The 19499-nt window shown below is 40.7% G+C and overlaps 1 protein-coding gene across 10 annotated transcripts in view; it reads left to right on the forward strand.

Annotated features, from left to right (window-relative positions):
• adgrb3 (adhesion G protein-coupled receptor B3) overlaps nt 1-19499 on the forward strand; it is an 814402-nt gene that overhangs the window by 599540 nt on the left and 195363 nt on the right. For all 10 annotated transcript variants that reach the window (XM_043681622.1, XM_043681628.1, XM_043681636.1 and 7 more), the window contains one exon: nt 5421-5547. In XM_043681622.1, the coding sequence (XP_043537557.1) occupies nt 5421-5547 (127 nt within the window). The remainder of the gene's footprint in view (nt 1-5420; nt 5548-19499) is intronic.

Genomic DNA, 19499 nt, shown 5'->3' on the forward strand with positions numbered 1-19499 from the left:
GATAGGTGGAAGGAGGTTAAGGTGAGGGTGATAGGCCGGAGAGGGGGTGGGGGCAGAGAGGTCGGGAAGAAGATTGCAGGTCAAGAAGGTGGTGCTGAGTCCGAGGGTTGGGACTGAGATAAGGTGGGGAGATGGGAAATGAGGAAGCTGGAGAACTCTCCAACCACAAGGGATGAATGCAGATTTCTCCAGCTTAACCTCCTTCCACCTATCGCATTCCCAACGCCCCTCCCTCAAGTCCCTCCTCCCTACCTTTTATCTTAGCCTGCTTGGCACACCTTCCTCATTCCTGAAGAAGGGCTTATGCCCGAAATGTCGATTCTCCTGCTCCTTGGATGCTGCCTGACCTGCTGCGCTTTACTAGCAACACATTTTTCAGCTCTTGTAAAATGTTAACATGTCCTGCCAACTCTCACACTCAATACCCTGTCCGATGAAGGCAAGCATACCACATGCCTTCTTGACCACTCTATCGACCTGAGTAGCCATCTTCAGGGTATAATGGACCTGAACCCCCAGATCTCTCAGCTCATCAACTTTTCCCAAGGCTCTTACATTTACAGTATAGTTCGCTCTAGAAATAGACTTCCCAAAATACATCATCTCACATTTGCCTGGATTGAAATCCATCTGCCACTTCTCGGCCTAACTCTCCAGTCTATCTATATTGTCTGTATTCTTTGACAGTCCCCTATGCTTTCTGCTACTCCACCAATCTTCATGTCATCTGCAAACTTACTGATCAGACCAACAACACTCTCTTCCAGATCATTTATGTATATCACAAACAACAGTGGCCCCAGCACTGTGGAACACCACTGGTCACCCTTCTCCATTTCGAGAAACTCCCTTCAACTACTACTCTCTGTCTCCTGTTGCTCAAGCAGTTCTTTATTCACCTAGTTAGAACACCTGTGACTTCACTTTCTCCATTAGTTTACTATGAGGAACCTTATCAAATGCCTCTCATAGTTTTATAAACCTCTATAAGGTCACCTCTCAACCTCCTACATTCCAGTGAAAGAAGTCCCAGCTTATCCAGCTTCTCCTTATAACTCAAATCCTCTAGTCCCAGCAACACCTCTGTAAATCTTTTCTGCACCCTTTCCAATTTGATAATATCCTTCCTATAGCAAGGCGACCGGAACTGTACACAGTACTCCAAAAGTGGCTTCACCAATGTGTGCAACTGCAACATGACATCCCAACTCCTGTTCTCAAAGTTGTGAACAATGAAAGCAAGCATACCAAATGCCTTCTTTCCCACCTTGTCTACCTGTTATGCCAATCTCAAAGAACTATGTACCTGAACCCCTTGGTCTCTCAATTCAACAACACTTCCAAAGTCCTACCATTAAGCATACAAGTCTTGTCCTTGTTCATCTTACCAAAATGCAACACTTCTCTTTATCCAAATTGAACTCCATTTGCCACTCCTCCAATCCAATGGATCAAAATTCCTTTGTAATTTTAGATAACCTTTTTTCACTGTCCACTATACATCTTACATGGTCCTGCTGAAACCATGCCGGGCGGTGGCATGTAAAATCCAGGCTCAATTGTCACAACATGCAGAGGTCAGATCATTGCAACAGATTACACCATTCAATTTTATCATTCTCTACTACCTGTCCTTAGTGGAGAGCTTTATGCAGAAAATATCTTTAATCACAAATCCATTAGGTAAATGTCCTTGAGACCATACAGAATAAGAAGAAAGTAGATTCTGTTGAATCTTTCCTAAGCAGCATGTCAAAGTCATTTGGCAGACTGCACCATTGCCAGAACTTTCTGAAAAGTACCAAAATATAGTTTAGCTGGGAGCAAGAAAGGTTCTTCCAAAACATCCTTTATTCATGCCTTGAATCGCATCCCTTCCAAACATTAGTGTCACAGAGACTGCTGGGGAAGAGACTATTGTGCACCTCCTTGTAGAAAGTGTCTTTGCAACGAATGTCTGGAGGGAGATTTTTGTTTTGAGGTCCATCCTAAGCAGTTCCATGACACAAGACTTGGTCTCTACAGGCTGTTGACAGGGACTTTCACATGGGACAAGCATCAAATGCAGCAGGAAGCCCATCAATTTGATGAAAAACACTTCTTTTGTTTGACTGAAGCTTGTTGGTCTTCTAGTGCAGAGAGTTGTTCTTGATCGAGTATTGCTGATTGGCAAATTCCAAGGACCCAGATGATGTGGTGAGGAATACACTGAAGATGGAGCAGCTGCTGCAAAGGCACAATGGGGAAAGGTGACTGACTAAGGCCTTTTAGCCATAGTACAACCAAGATCTAAAAACTGTGAAGGACCCCTTAGGATGTAAGCTGACAAAGAATGCATGTTTTCAGCATCAAGAGTATTGAAATTGCACTGAGGTACCTCACAGTGTTGAGCTCTGCTCTGTTGCACTTTATGTCATTTTTAATTTGAAATGTTTTGAAATGTAATTTTACAATTTTATGAATAAGGTATATTTTTGAATCAACAAGGAACATCCTCATTACTGTTGTGCTGACAATTTACAGAGTATCCACATTTCACTAAAGTTGGCAATTTACAAGAAACATCTACTTTATTGTAATGTTGATAACTTACAATGGCTATCCACCTTCCTGTAATGCTGGAATAGTCATGTTACTATTCTGGTGGGAATTTATAAAGTGCATTCACATTGACCCAAAATGTTAACTCTGTTTCTCTCCCTGCCAGACATATGCTGCCAGACTTGTTGTATATTTAGAGCACTTTCTGTTATTCTTACTTTAATATTGGTAAATTACAAGATGCATCTACCTTACTGCACATGCTGGTAATTCACAGGAAGCACCCACATTCCTCCAATATTGGTCATGTACAAATAGTCATCCCCTTTCCTATATTATTGGAAATTTGAATGGAGCTGCCCATTGCTCGAATGTTTGTTATATACAAAGGTCACTCATGTTATTATAATTTTAGTCATTAGCATTTTTGAATAATTACCAAGAATGTTGGAAATACTCAGCAGATCAGAAAGTATGTATAGGACAAAAACCAGAGTCAATGTGTGGAATTTTGCCAGCTTCTTGGGAACAGACTACAAGAGGAAAGATGGCAAAATGACATGCGCAGGCATTGATGATTTTGTGAGTGGGAGATTTGGCGTGTGAGATGCCCACTAGGAGCCCAGTTGGGCTATTTAAATATGGCACTTCAGAGCTGCTTCCCACTTCTGGATGTATTTTATCCATGTTCGACCAGCCCCCACTGAGTGGTTGTGGCCTCTCAGCTGGTTTTGTGATTGGGGTGGGGGTGCTACTTCCATTTTTGGAAATCCACGATCCAGATAACTGCTGCTCATTAGCGACAGCCATCTCCTCTGCAAATAACTTTGCCAGCCCTCAGTGCACCCTACCCTCCATCAACCACTTGGGGGAGTCTGCAGGCATTAGGCATCCCCAGACTCCTGCTTGCACTGTTTGAGGATGCATGCCATTAATTCCCCCCACACTGCAGTGCAATGCCAGTGAAGGTCATAGTGAGCAGAGTTGCTGTTCGTCTGTTGATCCTCTGATTGGGCTGGCAGGATGGGGGAGGGACAGAAGAGGTCGAGCTACACTCTTATTAGGTTGGCAGCCCCAATACTACATGGTTGGCTTCTCTGGGTTTGTCACATTGCTAGATGTCAGCTTACTTGACAACATTTGGTCAATATTTCATAAGAACTGGAGAAGGCATAAAAACAACAGTGAAGATTATGAAAGAATGAACAAAGGTAAGGTCAGCGATAGGAAGTCATGGGGACAGGTTTGGTCTCTTTATCTAAGGAAGGATTATGGTTATGGAGAGAGTGAAATGAAGAATCACCAGATTGATTCCTGGAATGGTTGGACTTATATATGAATATGAGAAACTGATCAATTAAGGCTATATTTACTAGAGTTTAGAAGAGTGAGGAGGAACTCGCCATAGAAACATTTTCAATTCTAATAAGACTAGACAAGGTAAATGCAGCAAGGGTATTCCTGATAACCAGGGTGCCTAGAGCAAGGGGTCACAATCTAAGTATACAGGGCAGGCCATTTAGGGCTGATACAAAAAGAAATTTCTTCACCCAGAAAGTGGTGAGTCCATAGAATTCTCTGCCATAGAACACAGTTTAGGTGAAATCATCAAATTTTTCAAGAAGGAATTAGATATTGTACATTGGGCTAAAGCAATCAAAGAGTATGGAGAGAAAGGAGGAGCAGGGGACTGAGTTGGCTGATTGGCTGTGCTTACCTCGAATGGTGAACCAAGCTTTAAAGGCTGACTGGCCTACTCTTGTTCCTATTTTCTATGTTTCGATTAAATGACAAGAAGGTTGTTGGTGCAAGGCTGAAGAGCGGCAATTGGGCAAATAAACATGACTGCAATGTTGGTTAATTTGGATGGACAGCCCAGATTACTGTAATTGTAAAGCTCAAGGGTGAATATAATCTGATTGCAGATACTGTTGACATAAAAAAACTCTCGTTTCCTTACTATTTTCACACCTCTTATCCTAACTAGCTTCTATTTGGGAGTTAGAATTTCGTGTCATTTCTCCCTCCCTCCCCGCAAAATATTGGCAAACAGTTCAGCACTGGTTCGAGAGAAAGGATTACAATCTGGTCATCTATTTTTATTACTATTATGCAATTGGCTTCAGTCTTACTGTATGGAATGCACTTGGAATATCAAATACATAATTTCTTTCCAATCTGCTGGTTTACTGCTGCTGTGTGTGGCTTGCACCATTTGTGAGTCCTGGTCGAGGGAGGGTGCGGATGAACTGACCGGCTGAAACGAGCCAGAGCTTTGTAGGATCGGGTGCGGGTGACTAGCCAGCCAAGCACCTGAATCCTCTTTATGTATAAAGCGACACTCGGCCTCCATCTCTTTCTGCGTCCCCTCCACACTGCCTGACGATGCACCTAGCCGGTTTGTGTGTGGTTTAGAGAGAAAAAAAATCCTCCCCCTCCCCTCCCCACTTGTCCCCTCTAGCCTCGCTGTTTGTATTAGACATGCAGTAAAAGATTGTTCGCACACCCCTTTTTTTCTCTCTCTTACAAGGAGCCGTTTCCGCGGTGCACACACTCCCTGAGGGAAAGCGTGAGGGGCTCCACATAGTGAGATCCCCCTCCAGGCTGGATATTGTAGCAGCAGAGAACTCGGTTAGCAGGACAGCACGCCAGCGTTAGCAACTCAGCAGCACGGGGATTGCATTGTAAACAGCTGATGGATTAATGTCTTTGGCTTGTTTGTATCTTGGTGAGGGATGTCCGTTTTAGGGTGTGGGGAAATTGTTTGTGTGTGTGTGTGTATATATATACGCTGCCTATAGCTGTCTCGCCCTCCCCTTCACTTCTGTCTCCTTATGTATATACCTGCCCATCAAATGTAATGCAATTCCTTTTTCCAGGAACGAGTCTACCGGCGCCTGGTCCACTCTGGGATGTAAGACTGTACTTACCGATGCATCCCACACCAAATGCCTGTGTGATCGCCTATCTACATTCGCCATTTTGGCTCATCAACCCACAGAAATAGTAAGTAACTGGGGTAGTGTAAGTGGGGGCGGGGGGATCATTATTAATAAATCCCATTCTATTTGAAACGGTGGCCGATATTACGATTTTTTTTCAGCCTACCCACCCCCGAAAGCGACAGCGAGAATACGTCCTGCTGCATCTTCTTGGCATGTGGGTTTTAATAAATAATCGAGTGTTCTGCTCTGCCAAGCAATAATAATAATCTGGGGATAAGGGAGAGAAACTCGGCAACACTTTATGACAATACAACTCAACGGGGATAATCTGCTCTGGTTTCCTCAATTAGACTTTTTTTAAGATAAAGATGTGTTGTTTATAATAGAAACATTAATTGTTATTGGGGAGGTTTTTTTTAAAGAATCGCCTTGAGATCAAACTGCGATATTGCAAATACCTTTGAAAAGCAAATGAGAAATTCCGCCACATTGTAATGGGGACATTGTGAAAAGAGTTGCTTGACTCTGTGTGTTGAGGTACGGTTACTTCAGAGGTTATTTTTCTATTTGAAACCCTGCCACCTTCCAGTAAATTACTAATGCACACCCTGTTACAGAAAGGAGGAGAATTAGCTCGTTTTATGCGACTGGGAATAAAGAGACAGTAAGACATTGACCCTGATTCATCTCCCCTGAAAAAGGCAAGGACACCAGTTTCCAAAATGAAGCAGAGCAGGGAGTGGAATGTGTAGGGAGCCGAGGGGGGTGAATTTGATCACCGTACCTTCCCTTATCTCGATCAGCTGGGTAATGTGTACTAAGGGTAAATGTCCCACCACATGATGTGACCGTTGTTTGTCCGCCAGACATTATTATTACTCAGTTTACTTTCAGATTAGCAAAAGGTGGATCATCCCAAAGGAGACTGTTTGCACACTGAATTTGGCACATGTAGTGGTCATGATGCCTTGGAATTACTGTAAGATATTGATGGTTTTGTACTGGTATCAATACAGGAATGGCCCTGGCCTATTCCATGCAATGAGGGACTGTCATGCCAATATATTTTGATAATGGAAGCCAGTTTGTATGGGGGAAAGTGAGACGGTGCACATGATTGATTTGTGGTGAGACCAGTTAGTACTGTTTTAGGATCAGTTGAAGCAACTGACTCTTTAATTTGGTTCAGTTTGCTTCAATATTCCTTTAAAATGCACTAAAGTTTAAATGTTTAAATTAAAATGCAGTATTGAAATTAAAATGCAGTTTTGGATGGTGACAACTTTAGTTGATGCCTGTTGTTGGAATGCAGGGGCTCTTTTTGAGAATTTAAAGTAGATTTTAAAAGTGAAGGGATTCAATTTTCATCCGATCCACTTTCCCCAATATCAACCTTGCTTTAATGAATCCTATTTGTTGGATAGTAGGCAATGTTCCATTTTATATACTTACTGTAGCTTACTGGGAATTCTACTTGGAGCTCCGTATTGGATGCCTATTTATAAAATTGATGGGGATTGGTATTGGCACTTGTCATTTGTTGCTCCACCCTCTCCATTGACCCGCGAGCAATTGCCTTCACTTCACAATTTCTTCCATGTCACTAGTACCTCCCTTTCTGAGCCACTCTATAGACCACCTTCCCTTTTCAATAATATCTCTTCGCTTCCACTAAGAGCTGGAAAATATGAAACTTACCATTGATTTTCTGTGTCGAAAAGTGTGGCGCTGGAAAAGCACAGCAGATCAGGCAGCATCTGAGGAATAGGAGAATTGACGTTTCGGGCATAAGCCCTTCATCAGGAATGAAGGGCTTATGCCAAAATGTCAATTCTCCTGTCCTCAGATGCTGCCTGACCTCTGTGCTTTTCTAGTGCCACACTTTCGACTCTCATGTTGAGCATCTCCAATCCACACTTTCTCCTGATCATTGATTTTCTGTACTCCATTTCATTTCAAAACTAAAGGTATGGAAGATGTGCAAGCTTGTCACTGTATAGTAACCCTCCTGTCAGTTTGCATTGCTTCACTTACTGGCTAGTTTTTATGCATTGATAGAATAAAATGTCAGAATTTCCTGTCATTCTTTCATGTTTGTATAGTATTCTTGTTAGACAATGTTTAAACAAGTGAAGCAATCAGTGTAGATACCTATGTCAAGACTGTTATAATAACTAAGTACTGGAAGATCTACTTTGTTTTTGCTTATCTCTTCGTGACTCTACAAGAGAAAGAGCCACCAATAATGCATTAAGATAGCATTTAGCATTTAGGCTCACCTGGTTAGAAATCTCAGTTTATGGCTATAGTCTTCTGACTATCATTCAGAATTTTCAGCACATGCTTCACACTGGGGAGTCATGTGATCCCTGAACCACATGAAATGCCCAAAGCCTGGCAAATCAGTTCATAATCCCAAACACCTCTGCTTTATTTGTTCTCATCTGTTATATTTGTGAGTTTATTGTTTGGGTTTTGTCTGTGTCAGGAGTTTGCAAAAACATGTCTGCAATAATGTTGCCTCCTTAGTGCTCAAAGCCTATTTTTGGAGTACTGTTACTTGTTGTCATGAGCAATGTGAAATGTAAAATTAATGGAAACATTCATCTAAATACGAAATGTTGTGAAATTATGTGCCACCTCAAGTCTAAAGATCAGATACTCTGAGGCAAGCACTGTGTCATAGGCACGGAGTGCTGTGCTGTTGAAGGTGCTATCTTTCAGATGCAGTATTGACTTGTATTTATATAATGATTTTTAAAAATGTATTACTCCCTTGGGACTCTTCGGAGTGTTATCAAATCAAAACTGACACCTAGCCACATAAGGGGATATTAGCGTGGTGGCTAAAAGATTGGCCTGAAAAGTAAATTCTTTTTTAAGGAGCATCTGAAAGAAGAGAGCAGATATATTCAGAGAGGGAAATTGGTCCCTAGGGCCCAGGCAAATGAAGCTATGCTGTTAATAGTGGAGTGATTAGCATTGGAGATGTGGACAAGGCCCAGATTTGGATAAATATTATTATTAAACTGAAGGAAGTTACAGAGATATAGGGGCAAGGTTGTGGAAAAAAATATGAACCAGGATGAGAATCAAACCAGGGTCTTTCTTGTCTATTGAAAGTAGTTGGGCACTGTTTTGCAAGAGTGCCTAATGTTCTTCCAGGGTCGTGGCATGCAAATTCCCTGAAAAACTTCACAGTCAAAGACATGTTGATTGACAATGCTGTACGTGGAATCAGGTTCTGTTGAATATTATTCTGCTGGCTACAAACATTTGTAACTATGTTTTAAAGTAAATTATATTGCTTGCAGTGATTTGAGACATTTTGAGGCTATGTAAAGTGGTTATGTAAGTACAAGTCTTCCTCTTATTGCTCCACAGTCAATGCTACATTGAACATCCATGATAAAAACTGTTTGTTATAATAAGTATTATAGAAACTGGTTTCATTTTCTGCTTCCTTGACTATGTACATCCATTATTTATTCCCAAAAATAGAATTAAAATACTGTTTGAAAATGGTAACAGTATTTTTGCCACATGTTGTAAAGATCCAGGCCTTTTTCACTGGAACACCAGTACTAATGATTGCTATGCTTGGCAAGCCTTGTGTAACAATTAAATGTGCCTATTTGCATTCATCACCAAGAATCTAAGCTTTATGATTTTCACCCACTCATGTATGATATGTACACAGAGACATACACTACGTCAAAGCTGATGAGAAACTTTCACTCCTACACCCCTGTTCATCCTCTTACTCGCTATCATTTTTAAGTTTTTATATTCCAGGGATTTGGGTGGTGTTGGCTATGCCAGAATTTAATTGCTCATAGCTAATTGTCCTTGAGGAGGTGCTGGTGAGCTGCCTTCAATAACCACAAATGCTGTCCAATTAGTGTAGTTTCCTGACTTGGAAATATGTTATGGTTCCTTTGGAGTCACTGGGTCAAAATCCTGGAATTCTGTCCTGACAGCAGTGCCACAATGGATTGCAGTGATTCAAGGAGACAGCTCACCACCACTTTCTTAAGGGCAGCAAAGGGCAGGCAATAAATGCTGGCCCAGCCAGTGATCTCCATATCCTGCAAATTGTGGTCCAGTAATGGTTAGAAATGCAGGGCTACTGGGATAGGGTAGGGGTTTAGGTCTGGGTGCGATTCTCTTCAGCGTTTCGATGTGGATCCGATGGGTAGAATGGCTTTCTATGCTGTGATATTGAGTGTCGGTGGTGGAGGGAGTGAATGTTTGCTGGTGTGGTATAATTAAGCCAACGGCAAAGTTTCTTGAGTGTTGTTGGTGCTGCAAGCATCCAGGCAAATTGAATATTCCATCATGTTTTCGATTTTGCCCTATATATGGTGAATAGCCTTTGGGAAGTCAAGAAATGAGTTACTGTTTGTGAGATTCCTAGCCTCTCATCACAAATATTTATATGGCTAGTCCAGTCAATGCATGGTGAATGGTAACCCCTAGGCTGTTGGTAGTGTAGAATTTAGTGACAGTAATGTCAAGGGGTGATGGTTAGGTTCTCTCTTGTCAGAAATGATGATTGTTGCATGGCAATTGTGAGGTGCAAATGCTACTTGTCATCCCAAATGTGGATATTTACCAGGTCTTGATGCATTTCAATATGGACCACTTCAGTATCTGAAGAGTCCTGAATGGTGCTGAACATTGTGCTATCATCAGTGAATATTCCCACTTCTGATGATTGGACTTAAGACACCACCTTGAGTAACTTCTGCAGAGATGTCCTTGGGCTGTCTAACTGCCACTGGCACAACATTTTCCTTTATGCCAACTTTGACTCTACCCAGTAAAGAGATATCACCCTAATTTACATTGACTCCAGTTTTGTCAGAAGTTCTTGATGCTGTACTCAATCAAGTGTGGCCTTAATGTCAAGAGCAGTTGCACTCACCTCACATCTGGAGCATAATTTTGAATATAGGAATAGATTTAATTTGGGTGAGTTTTAACAGTATCAGCTGGGGTTAGTTGATGGATTTTTTTTTGGAATCATAAAATTTCTAGTTTAAGCTTTTTCAGAAAGTTGAGCAGGTAATACAGACTGATACTTTAGTGCAAAAGTGAGTTGAATGCTTCATCTTTGAATCTTGTTTTTCTCTAAGATCTGGAACACATGAGGTGGATGTTACATTTCCTATAATATTACTCAAAGAAGAAGTTAATATTTCAATGTCAAGGTCGCAAAATTGGTTAGTCTTTGTGTATTATTTGTCAGATCTTACTGTCTGTAAAAATTCTTTATGATTGCCTACATGACAATAGTGATCACAATTTTTCAATTGGTAGGCAATGTCTTATGGCTGTGACACTATGCATGTATCATTGAAATCACAGGTACGCAGAAACAATACCATAAGACAACAGAGAAAAACAATTTTGCTGGTACTGACATTTAACTGTCCAAATTAATAAGGCTAACATGGAAATATGACACCATTCCTTTAGTGTCACTGGGTCAGAAACCAGAAACTCCCTCTTTAAGAGCATTGTGTGTATGTACACCACATTGGGCAGCAGCAGTTCAAGAAAGCAGCTGACCACCACCTTTTCAAGGGCAAGTAGGGATGGCAATAAATGCTGGCCCAGCCAGCTATGTCCACATCCCAAAAATCATCTAAGGAAGTGAGTTAACTTTCATTTTATGGATATATTAGTCTTATTAATTGGATTGTTAAATCTCAGAACTTCCTTTGTGCCAAGTAAGACTCTAAGCAGTGTAGAGATTTCCTCCTGATTCCCACTGAGTTTAGTTTTCTATGCTCCTTGGTACTTCACTCAATGAAATGCAGCCTTGATGTCAGGAGACGTCACTGTGTACTCATGTCTGAAGTTCAGCTCTTTTGTGCATGTTTGGGCCAAGGTTGTAATGAGGACTGCACCTAATTGACATATCACAAGACCCTTTCCATGAGGATGGCTACTGAATGGATGTGAATAGTGAATATGTAGATCAATAAGTACTTTAAGGCAGAGGCATAGCTGTCTTGGGCAGCATCTGTTGCCAATTCCTAATTGCCCTTGAAATGAAAGACTATGCCAGTTCACAGAAGCATAGAAAATAGGTGCAGAAGTAGGCCATGAGCCCTTCAGGCCTGTTCAGCTATTCAATATGGTCATGGCTCGTCATCCAATTCAGTATCCTGTTCCCACTTTCACTCCTTTTATCTGTAGAACGATATAAATCTCCTTGAAACATTAAATATTTAGGCCTCAAATGCTTTAGGTGACAGAGAATTCCACAAGATCACCAATCTCTGAGTGCAGAAGTTTCTTCTTATCTCAGCGCTAAATAACCTACTCTGTATGCTTAGATGTGACTCCTGGTTCTGGACTCCTCAATCATAACGAGCATCCTTTCTGCATTTACCCTGACAATCCTGCTAGAATTTTATAGGTTTCTATGAGCTCCTCCCTTATTCTTCTAAACTCTAGTGAATATAGCCCAACTGATCCTGTTTATCTTGATATATCAGTCCTGCCATTTCAAGAATCAGTCTGGTAAAATTTTGCTGCCCTTGCTTCATAGCCAGAACATCCTTCCTCAGAAAAGGAGACCAAGATGTTAATACTCCAGGTTAGGTCTCACAGTTGCAGCAAGATATCCCTGCTCTTGTATCTGAATCCTTTCACTATGAAAGCCAAACACCATTTGCCTTCTGCAGTGCCTGCTATATTTACATGCTTACTTTCAGTGACTAGTATATAAGGACACCCAAGCCTTGTTGTAACTCATCTTTTCCCAATTTGCATCCATTCAGAGAATAATCTGCCTTCCTGTTTTTGCCAAAAAACATAATCTCACATTTATCAACATCATATGTTATCTACTGTATATTTTCCTATTTACTCAACTTGTCCAATCTCCGTGAAGTATCTCTGCATCCTTCTCACAGCTATACTCACACCCAGCTTTGTATCACCTCAAACTTGAAGGTATTACATTTAGTTCCTTGATCTAAATAATTAATTTATATTGTGAATGTCTGGTCTGATCTCTGCGGTATCCCACAAGTTATTGTCTGCCACTTGCAAATTGATCCATTTATTCTACTCTTTGCTTCCTGACTGCCAATCAGTTCTCTGTCCCATGTCTGAGGGCAGATACAAGTAAATTTCATTGCATTAGTCTTGGGTCACATGTAGGCCAGGCCAGGTGAGGGTGGCAGATGTTCCTTCCCTGAAGGACATTAGTGAGCTAGATGAGTTTTTAAATTGTGCTGATGATTTCATGGTCACATTTACTAAGACAAGCTTTCATTTCCAGATTTATTAATTGAATGTAAATCCCGTTGGTTGCCATGATCAGACTTGAGCCTGTGTACCCTGAGCACGACTAATTTTTTAAAAATCGCGAGAGAAATTCAGCAGGTGTAGCAGCATCTGTGGAGGGAGAAGCAGACTTAACGATTTGAGTTCATCATAATTCCCAGGAAGTTCTGGCATTTCCAAAGTAATGGATGTTTTGGATTTAGGATACCTCTTCTTCAGAACAGCTAAAATATCTAATGAATTGGAGTGGGCGGCACAGTGGTACAGTGGTTAGCACTGCTGCCTCACAGCGCCAGAGACCCGGGTTCAATTCCCGACTCAGGCGACTGACTGTGTGGAGTTTGCACGTTCTCCCCGTGTCTGCGTGGGTTTTCTCCGGGTGCTCCAGTTTCGTCCCACAGTCCAACGATGTGCAAGTCAGGTGAATTGGCCATGCTAAATTGCCCGTAGTGCTAAGTAAAGGGGTAAACGTAGGAGAATGGGTGGGATGCGCTTCGACGGGGCGGTGTGGACTTGTTGGGCCGAAGGGCCTGTTTCCACACTGTAAGTAATCTAATCTAATCAATTACATTGGACTCAATATCTTTCCAATTCTCTCTCCACAAATGCTGTCAGGCCTGCTGAGTTTCTCCAACTCTTTCTGACTTTATCTCTGATCTCCAGAATCCACAATACTTTGCATTTACCTAGAATATTATTCTGGGCTGCTGTTTGGCCAGGGATCTCATCACTGTGCTACCTGAATTGTGCTCCATGTAAATTTAAAACAATCCCTTGTCATCTTTGTGTGGTTGAAGTGTAATTGCATCAAACTATTTTTTTCTGTTAGCAGAATTGAAATGTCAAATGGAAAGTGCTTGAACAATTCTTTTGCTCTTTCCTTTTAGTCTTATGCACAATTGATACAGGGTAAAACTGTCTTTGACATCCTGAGGTCCATTAGGCATCATTTAATTAACTGGGCGCTCATATCCCCACCAATCCTGGGGTATATTGGAGTTGCGAAGACAAGTGTTCTGTTAAAAACTTCTTTAATAATTCTTGAGTTCTTGGCATCATTTGCTAATACAGTTTAATCAGGTACTTGGGATTTTGTTTGGAGCAGCTCACATCCCAGATGGAGAGGAGACCTTTAAAATTTGAATGTTGTTCTGCTGATGATTAACTCATCGCTGGAAGTGTAGTTGGTTGGACTCTCTGACACGGTATAGTCTTGAAAGCTTACATTCTCATTATAGATCTCGTCACTTCCATTATGAAGTTGAACTCTTGAATGTCTCATTTGGTTGGGGTTTGAAATGATCACTTCCCACTGCTCTAGGTGAAGCAGTGCAATCATACCCATTATCCATCAAGTTGGCTGAATGTGTGTCTTGACGGCAAATGTTTGTTATCCATGTGTGTAGCATGAGTCAGGGATCTTTACGTTTGCCACATGTCCCTCAGGTGAAAGTGACCTATCAGATCTGGTTTCTACTCTGGATGATAGGATGTTGTTGGGCACTGCTCTAGAGGATACATGGCTTTAGTGGGCTGGTTGAGGATTGTAGTTTTGACCATTCCCAGACAAGGTACTGCCAGGTGCCAAGGCAGATTAATCAATAGGCCATCTTTGGTTTTCTGGCACTTGGTTTCTTTATTGTTTCCTTATGTTTTTAAATCCTCCAGCCTTCACACATACCACGTCACCTCCTCTCAAAAGCCCATGCTACCTTCATGCACCCATGCCAATTCATATAAACGTATGCAATCCACTCAGTCCTTGACCCCTTATTGTGTCTGTGCTAATTCAGTATGCATCTATGCCAATGTCCATTTTTTCTTGTATCTTCATGTCAACTTAGTGCCAATCCAACTACTACCTTTTGTGGTTCTATTCTAAATGCCAACTCACCCAATATCTACCAAGAAGTACATTAGAATCCATATTGCGATTAAATAAAGAACTAAGGGTAAATATCTGTCTCCTTCATTTTTAAAGTCTACAGTTAAAACAAATCATGAACGTGGATTCATGTCTTTTAAATTCCCTCAAGTGTTTAATCCCATTTTTGAACCAAAGACTTGTGTTCAAAATATCACACTAGAGACTTTAGTAACTTTTTTAGCTGCAATGAGAAGATGAATTTATAGACTACTGTTAGAATAGTTATCGTAATATGAAAAAACGACTTCCATAATTGCAAAAGCAGATTATTTTTTCAACTCTCAGTGATGCAGTTGTGTAATTGCTTGTTTAAACCACTAGGGATTTAAATAACTTGACCGTACCTTTTTGAAACCTCTCACTGAATCAGACAACTTTTAAATTTTAAAGGGCTGATGATTTATTACAGTGAAATTTGCATTTATTTTAATAGAATGCTGAGTTTGGGTTTATCCACAGTAATCCCTACTGTGTTTGAGTTTCATTCATCCACAAATCACACTGTCCCTTTTTTCTCTTACTAGTGAAATTGGGATCTGACAGAAATGGAAGTGGGACATCTGAATCTGTGTCCCACCAATCATTTGTAATGATGTGCAGAGACTCCAAAAAATCTGGTATCAAAGGGCTGTTGGTTTCTTGATTTATTTCAGAGTTGATTTCTAACATTTCAATTTTAGTATTTTGCAATCTCAGATTCAAGATAATCTTGCAGTTAATGGTTTTCTTGCTCTCAGCATATCCAAAGTGCTTCATGGCCAATTTAGTACTTTTTGAGGTGGTGAAGTGTTAGAAATATGACAGTTGCTGTGCGCACAACAGAAGTTGTGATGATTTGTTTTTGGTGTGCTGATTTGAGAGAGGAATGTTGGGTAGAATAGGTTTGATAAATATTGATCATGGCCTGGGAGATAATTTTCTGCCCTTCTGCCATGCAGTAACGTGCACCACCTTCTCCATTCACTTAACAGAGCAGCTAGGCCTCAGTTTAAGTCTCTTTTAAAAGATGGTATCTCTGACAATACAACATTGTCTCTTAACTTTCTGCTGAAAGCCTCTGAAGTACAACTTTGAAGCTTCAATCTTCTCTTGGAAGTTGAGGATGATACCAACTGAACCATAGCTTAAATTGTCGCATGATTGGGAGAGTTAGAAATTGAGTTAACTTTGAGGCTGCAAACTTGCTTATCAGGATTATTGCTTATTGTTTGCAGATATTTCTTTGGAAACCTTCTTTGAAGTTGACTTAGAGGTGTAGGAAGCTATAGGTGAAGTCCAAGGACAATTTTGAACTATGTGTATGTGATTGCAGAGGGAAGTAAAAGTAGGGACTGGCTATAAACTCCTGCCAGATGACTGGAGAGTTGTAAATGCTGCATCCTTTTCCAAACAAAGCATGAGGATAAGTCCAATGAAAACAGTTTACTCAATTAAACCTCAGCGACAGGAGAGCTTTTAGAAACTATGACTCGGTCACGGTTTACTGTCATGAGGGCTAAGGAAAGCCAGGAGTAATTTGTTTAAGGTAACTTCTGTTGAATCAATTTGATTGAATTTTTAATAAAGTAACAGGGATATTTGACGAGGGTGACTCAATAGACTTTGTTAAAAATCACGCAGAGATTTTTGTTAAAAATCTAATGCAGAGAAGTGTAAAGGGACAATATAAAATCAGAATTCTATTTCTGAAGGAGATGCAGGAATCTGGCTACACATGTACAAAACTCACTGAAGATGTGACTACAAGTTGAGAAACTCAGTAAAAGGCATTCAAGGTTCTGGATTTTATAAGTAGAAGCATAGAAAAGAAAGCTTGAGTTATGATGAAACTGTTTTCACCTTGACTGATGTACTGTGTCCAACTCTTGGCACTGCATTTAGGATGGATGTAAAAGTAGAGAGGATGCAGAAAGATTTGAGAATACTCCCAGCAATGTGAGGTTGTGCACTTTGGTGGCAAAAATAGGAAGGCAGATTATTATCTGAATTGCGGCAGCTTAGAAAAAAGTGGGGTGCAGTGTGAACTTGGTGTCATGGTGGAACAGTCGCTGAAGGTTGGCATGCAGGTGCAGCAGGTGGTAAGGAAAGCTAATAGCATGCTGGCCTTCATAGCAAGAAGATTTAGATATGAGTAGGGATGTCTTGCTGCAGTTATATAGGGACTTAGTGAGGCCACACCTGGCGTATTGTATGTAGTTTCAGACTCCAAGTCTGAGGAAGTACAGCCTTGCTATTGAGGGAAATATCAAATAAAAGCCAAAAGAACTGTGAACTCTGTAAATAAAAAACAAAAACAGAAGTTGTTGGAAAAGCTCAGCAGATCTGGCAGCATCTGTGAAGAAAAACGAGTCAATGTTTCGAGTCCGGTGACCCTTCCTCAGAGATGTCCATTCTGAGGAAGGGTCACCGGACTCGAAACTTTAACTCTGATTTTTCTTCACAGATGCTGCTGAGCTTTTCCAGCAACTTCTGTTTTTGTTGCTATTAAGGGAACCCATTGAAGGTTCACCACACCAGTTCCCAGAATGGTAAGACTGGCATATGTAAAAAAACTGGTTCGATTGGGCTTGTACTCACTGGAATTTAGAAGAATGATTGGGGGATCTTGTAAAAGTCCTGATGGGACTGAACAGGCTGGATGTGGGAAGAATGTTTCCAATGTTGGAAAGTGCAGAATTAAGGACCACAGTTGAAGAACAAGGGGAGAGCCATTCAGGACTGAGATGAGGAAGAATTTCTTCACTCAGAGTTGTGAACCTGTGGAATTCTCTAGCACAGAATGCTGTGGGGCCAGTTTGTTTGATATATTCAAGAGGGAGCTGGATGTGGCCTTTATGGCTAAAAGGATCGAGGGTTTTGAAGAGAAAGCAGGAATGGGATACTGAGTTTGCATGATTAGTCATGGTCATATTGAATGGTGGTGCAGGCTTGAAGGGCCAATTGACCTGTTCCTACACCTATTTTCTATGTTCCTAATGAAGAACATCAGTTATGTGGGTAAATTAAAGAAGCTGAAGCTGTTTTTTTTTTGGACAAGGGAAGGCTGAGAGAAGATTTGTTACAGGCTCTCAAAATTATGAGTAGCCTTGAGAAAATAAATGGGAAGAAGCTGGTTCTCATTGGTGCAAGGTTGAGAGCTAGGGAACATGAACTTATGGTGATTGACAAAATAGTTCCTTGTGTAGTGAGTGGCTGGGACCTGGAAAGCACTGCCAGAATGTGTGTAAGAAGCAGATTCAATTGTAAGTTTAAAATTAAGAAAGAAAACATAGAGACTATGAAAAATGATCATGCAGACAAACACAGCAGGCCAAGTGTGTCATTCTGTCCTGTAATCTTTGACTGATTCTGCTTAGGTTTGAAGTAGTTAAGTAAATATGCTCTCGGGCTTCTCGTCTCATCTCAGGAAAGAGTCCCTGAAGACTCCAAAGTTTGCAGAAGTTAGCAAAATTCAAGGAATGTTCCAAAATATTTGTCAGGAAATAAGTACATTGTGAAACCTTTTAGAAATACTCCTGTATCTAACCTTGGTCTTCAACTGGAAAGGATATGCGAAAATGTTAGAGGAAAATGTTTATAGGAAAGCCCATCAGATAAATGAGTAAAAAGAAAATGGAAAGATATCCTGAAAGGATTAATGTTCTAGGACTAGGTGAAGATGCGTGAAAGGAGTTTTATACAGACCATAAACTGACACAGGACATATGGGCTAAAAGATCTGGTACTGGATCAGATGTGCTATTGGTGATGGTTGTTTAAGGGCACTTTTTATTATTGGTGTATTTAATCCTTTTAATTGGAATATCAGCATTCTATTCATGTTATATTTGTACTGCTTATTGCTACTTCTGCCTGGAGATGTGCTGCCATGGTGTACCATGCTCATCTGGATTGCCTCATGCATTCAGTGTCAGTCATCTGCAACCTGTCTCTGGCATCCACCATCCAATGGCACCTTAAGTCCATCAGTTTTTCTGCTGCTGTCTATTTGCCTCCAATGAGATCTCTGTAGCTTTTCAGCTCTGTCAAATGTTTGCAAGTTGACATATAGTTTGGAAATGGGATTTTAAGCATACATCGTAGCATCCATATTTAAAAGGACACTTTTCTACAGAAGATCTTGTCAGGTTTTTGAGGTATATAAAGTGGATTTAAGACCATAAGACATGAGCAGAAGTAAGCCATTTGGACCATCAAGTCTGCTTTGTCATTCAATGAAAACATGGCTGATCTGATATACCTGAAATCCATTTTCCTGCCTTTTTCCATAGCCCTTGCTTCCTTTACTGATTTAAAAAAATGTCTATCTCCGCTTTGAAGAGAACAGCCCACACAGTCACCCAATAATTCAGGCTCAATAGCCTCTACGGTAAGGAATTGCATAGATTCACTATCCACTGAGAAGAAATTCTTCCATATCTGTTTTTAACCTGTGACCCATTATTTAGAGATGATAATCCTAGACCGTCCCACAGGGGAAACAACCTTTCCCTATTAAGTCTGCTAAGAACCTTGTACATTTCAATCAGATTGATTTTCAATTCTTCTATATTCCAACAAGTATAGGTTCATCCTACTTGACCTGTCCTCACAAGAATCCCTTCATATCCAGAATCAGCCCAGTGAATCTTCTCTTGATTGCCTTCATGTCTACGGAATAAAAAAGAACCAACAAATAATATTTTTAAAGTCACACTGATTTGAAAACAGTGCATTATGATCACTATTGAGGACCTAGTGGGAAAGATTTTAACTTTGCTCCGAACAGGTCAGGTATCCTT

The sequence above is a fragment of the Chiloscyllium plagiosum genome, chromosome 3, assembly GCF_004010195.1.
Source record: "Chiloscyllium plagiosum isolate BGI_BamShark_2017 chromosome 3, ASM401019v2, whole genome shotgun sequence".
In the NCBI taxonomy this organism is placed as follows: Eukaryota; Metazoa; Chordata; class Chondrichthyes; order Orectolobiformes; family Hemiscylliidae; genus Chiloscyllium; species Chiloscyllium plagiosum.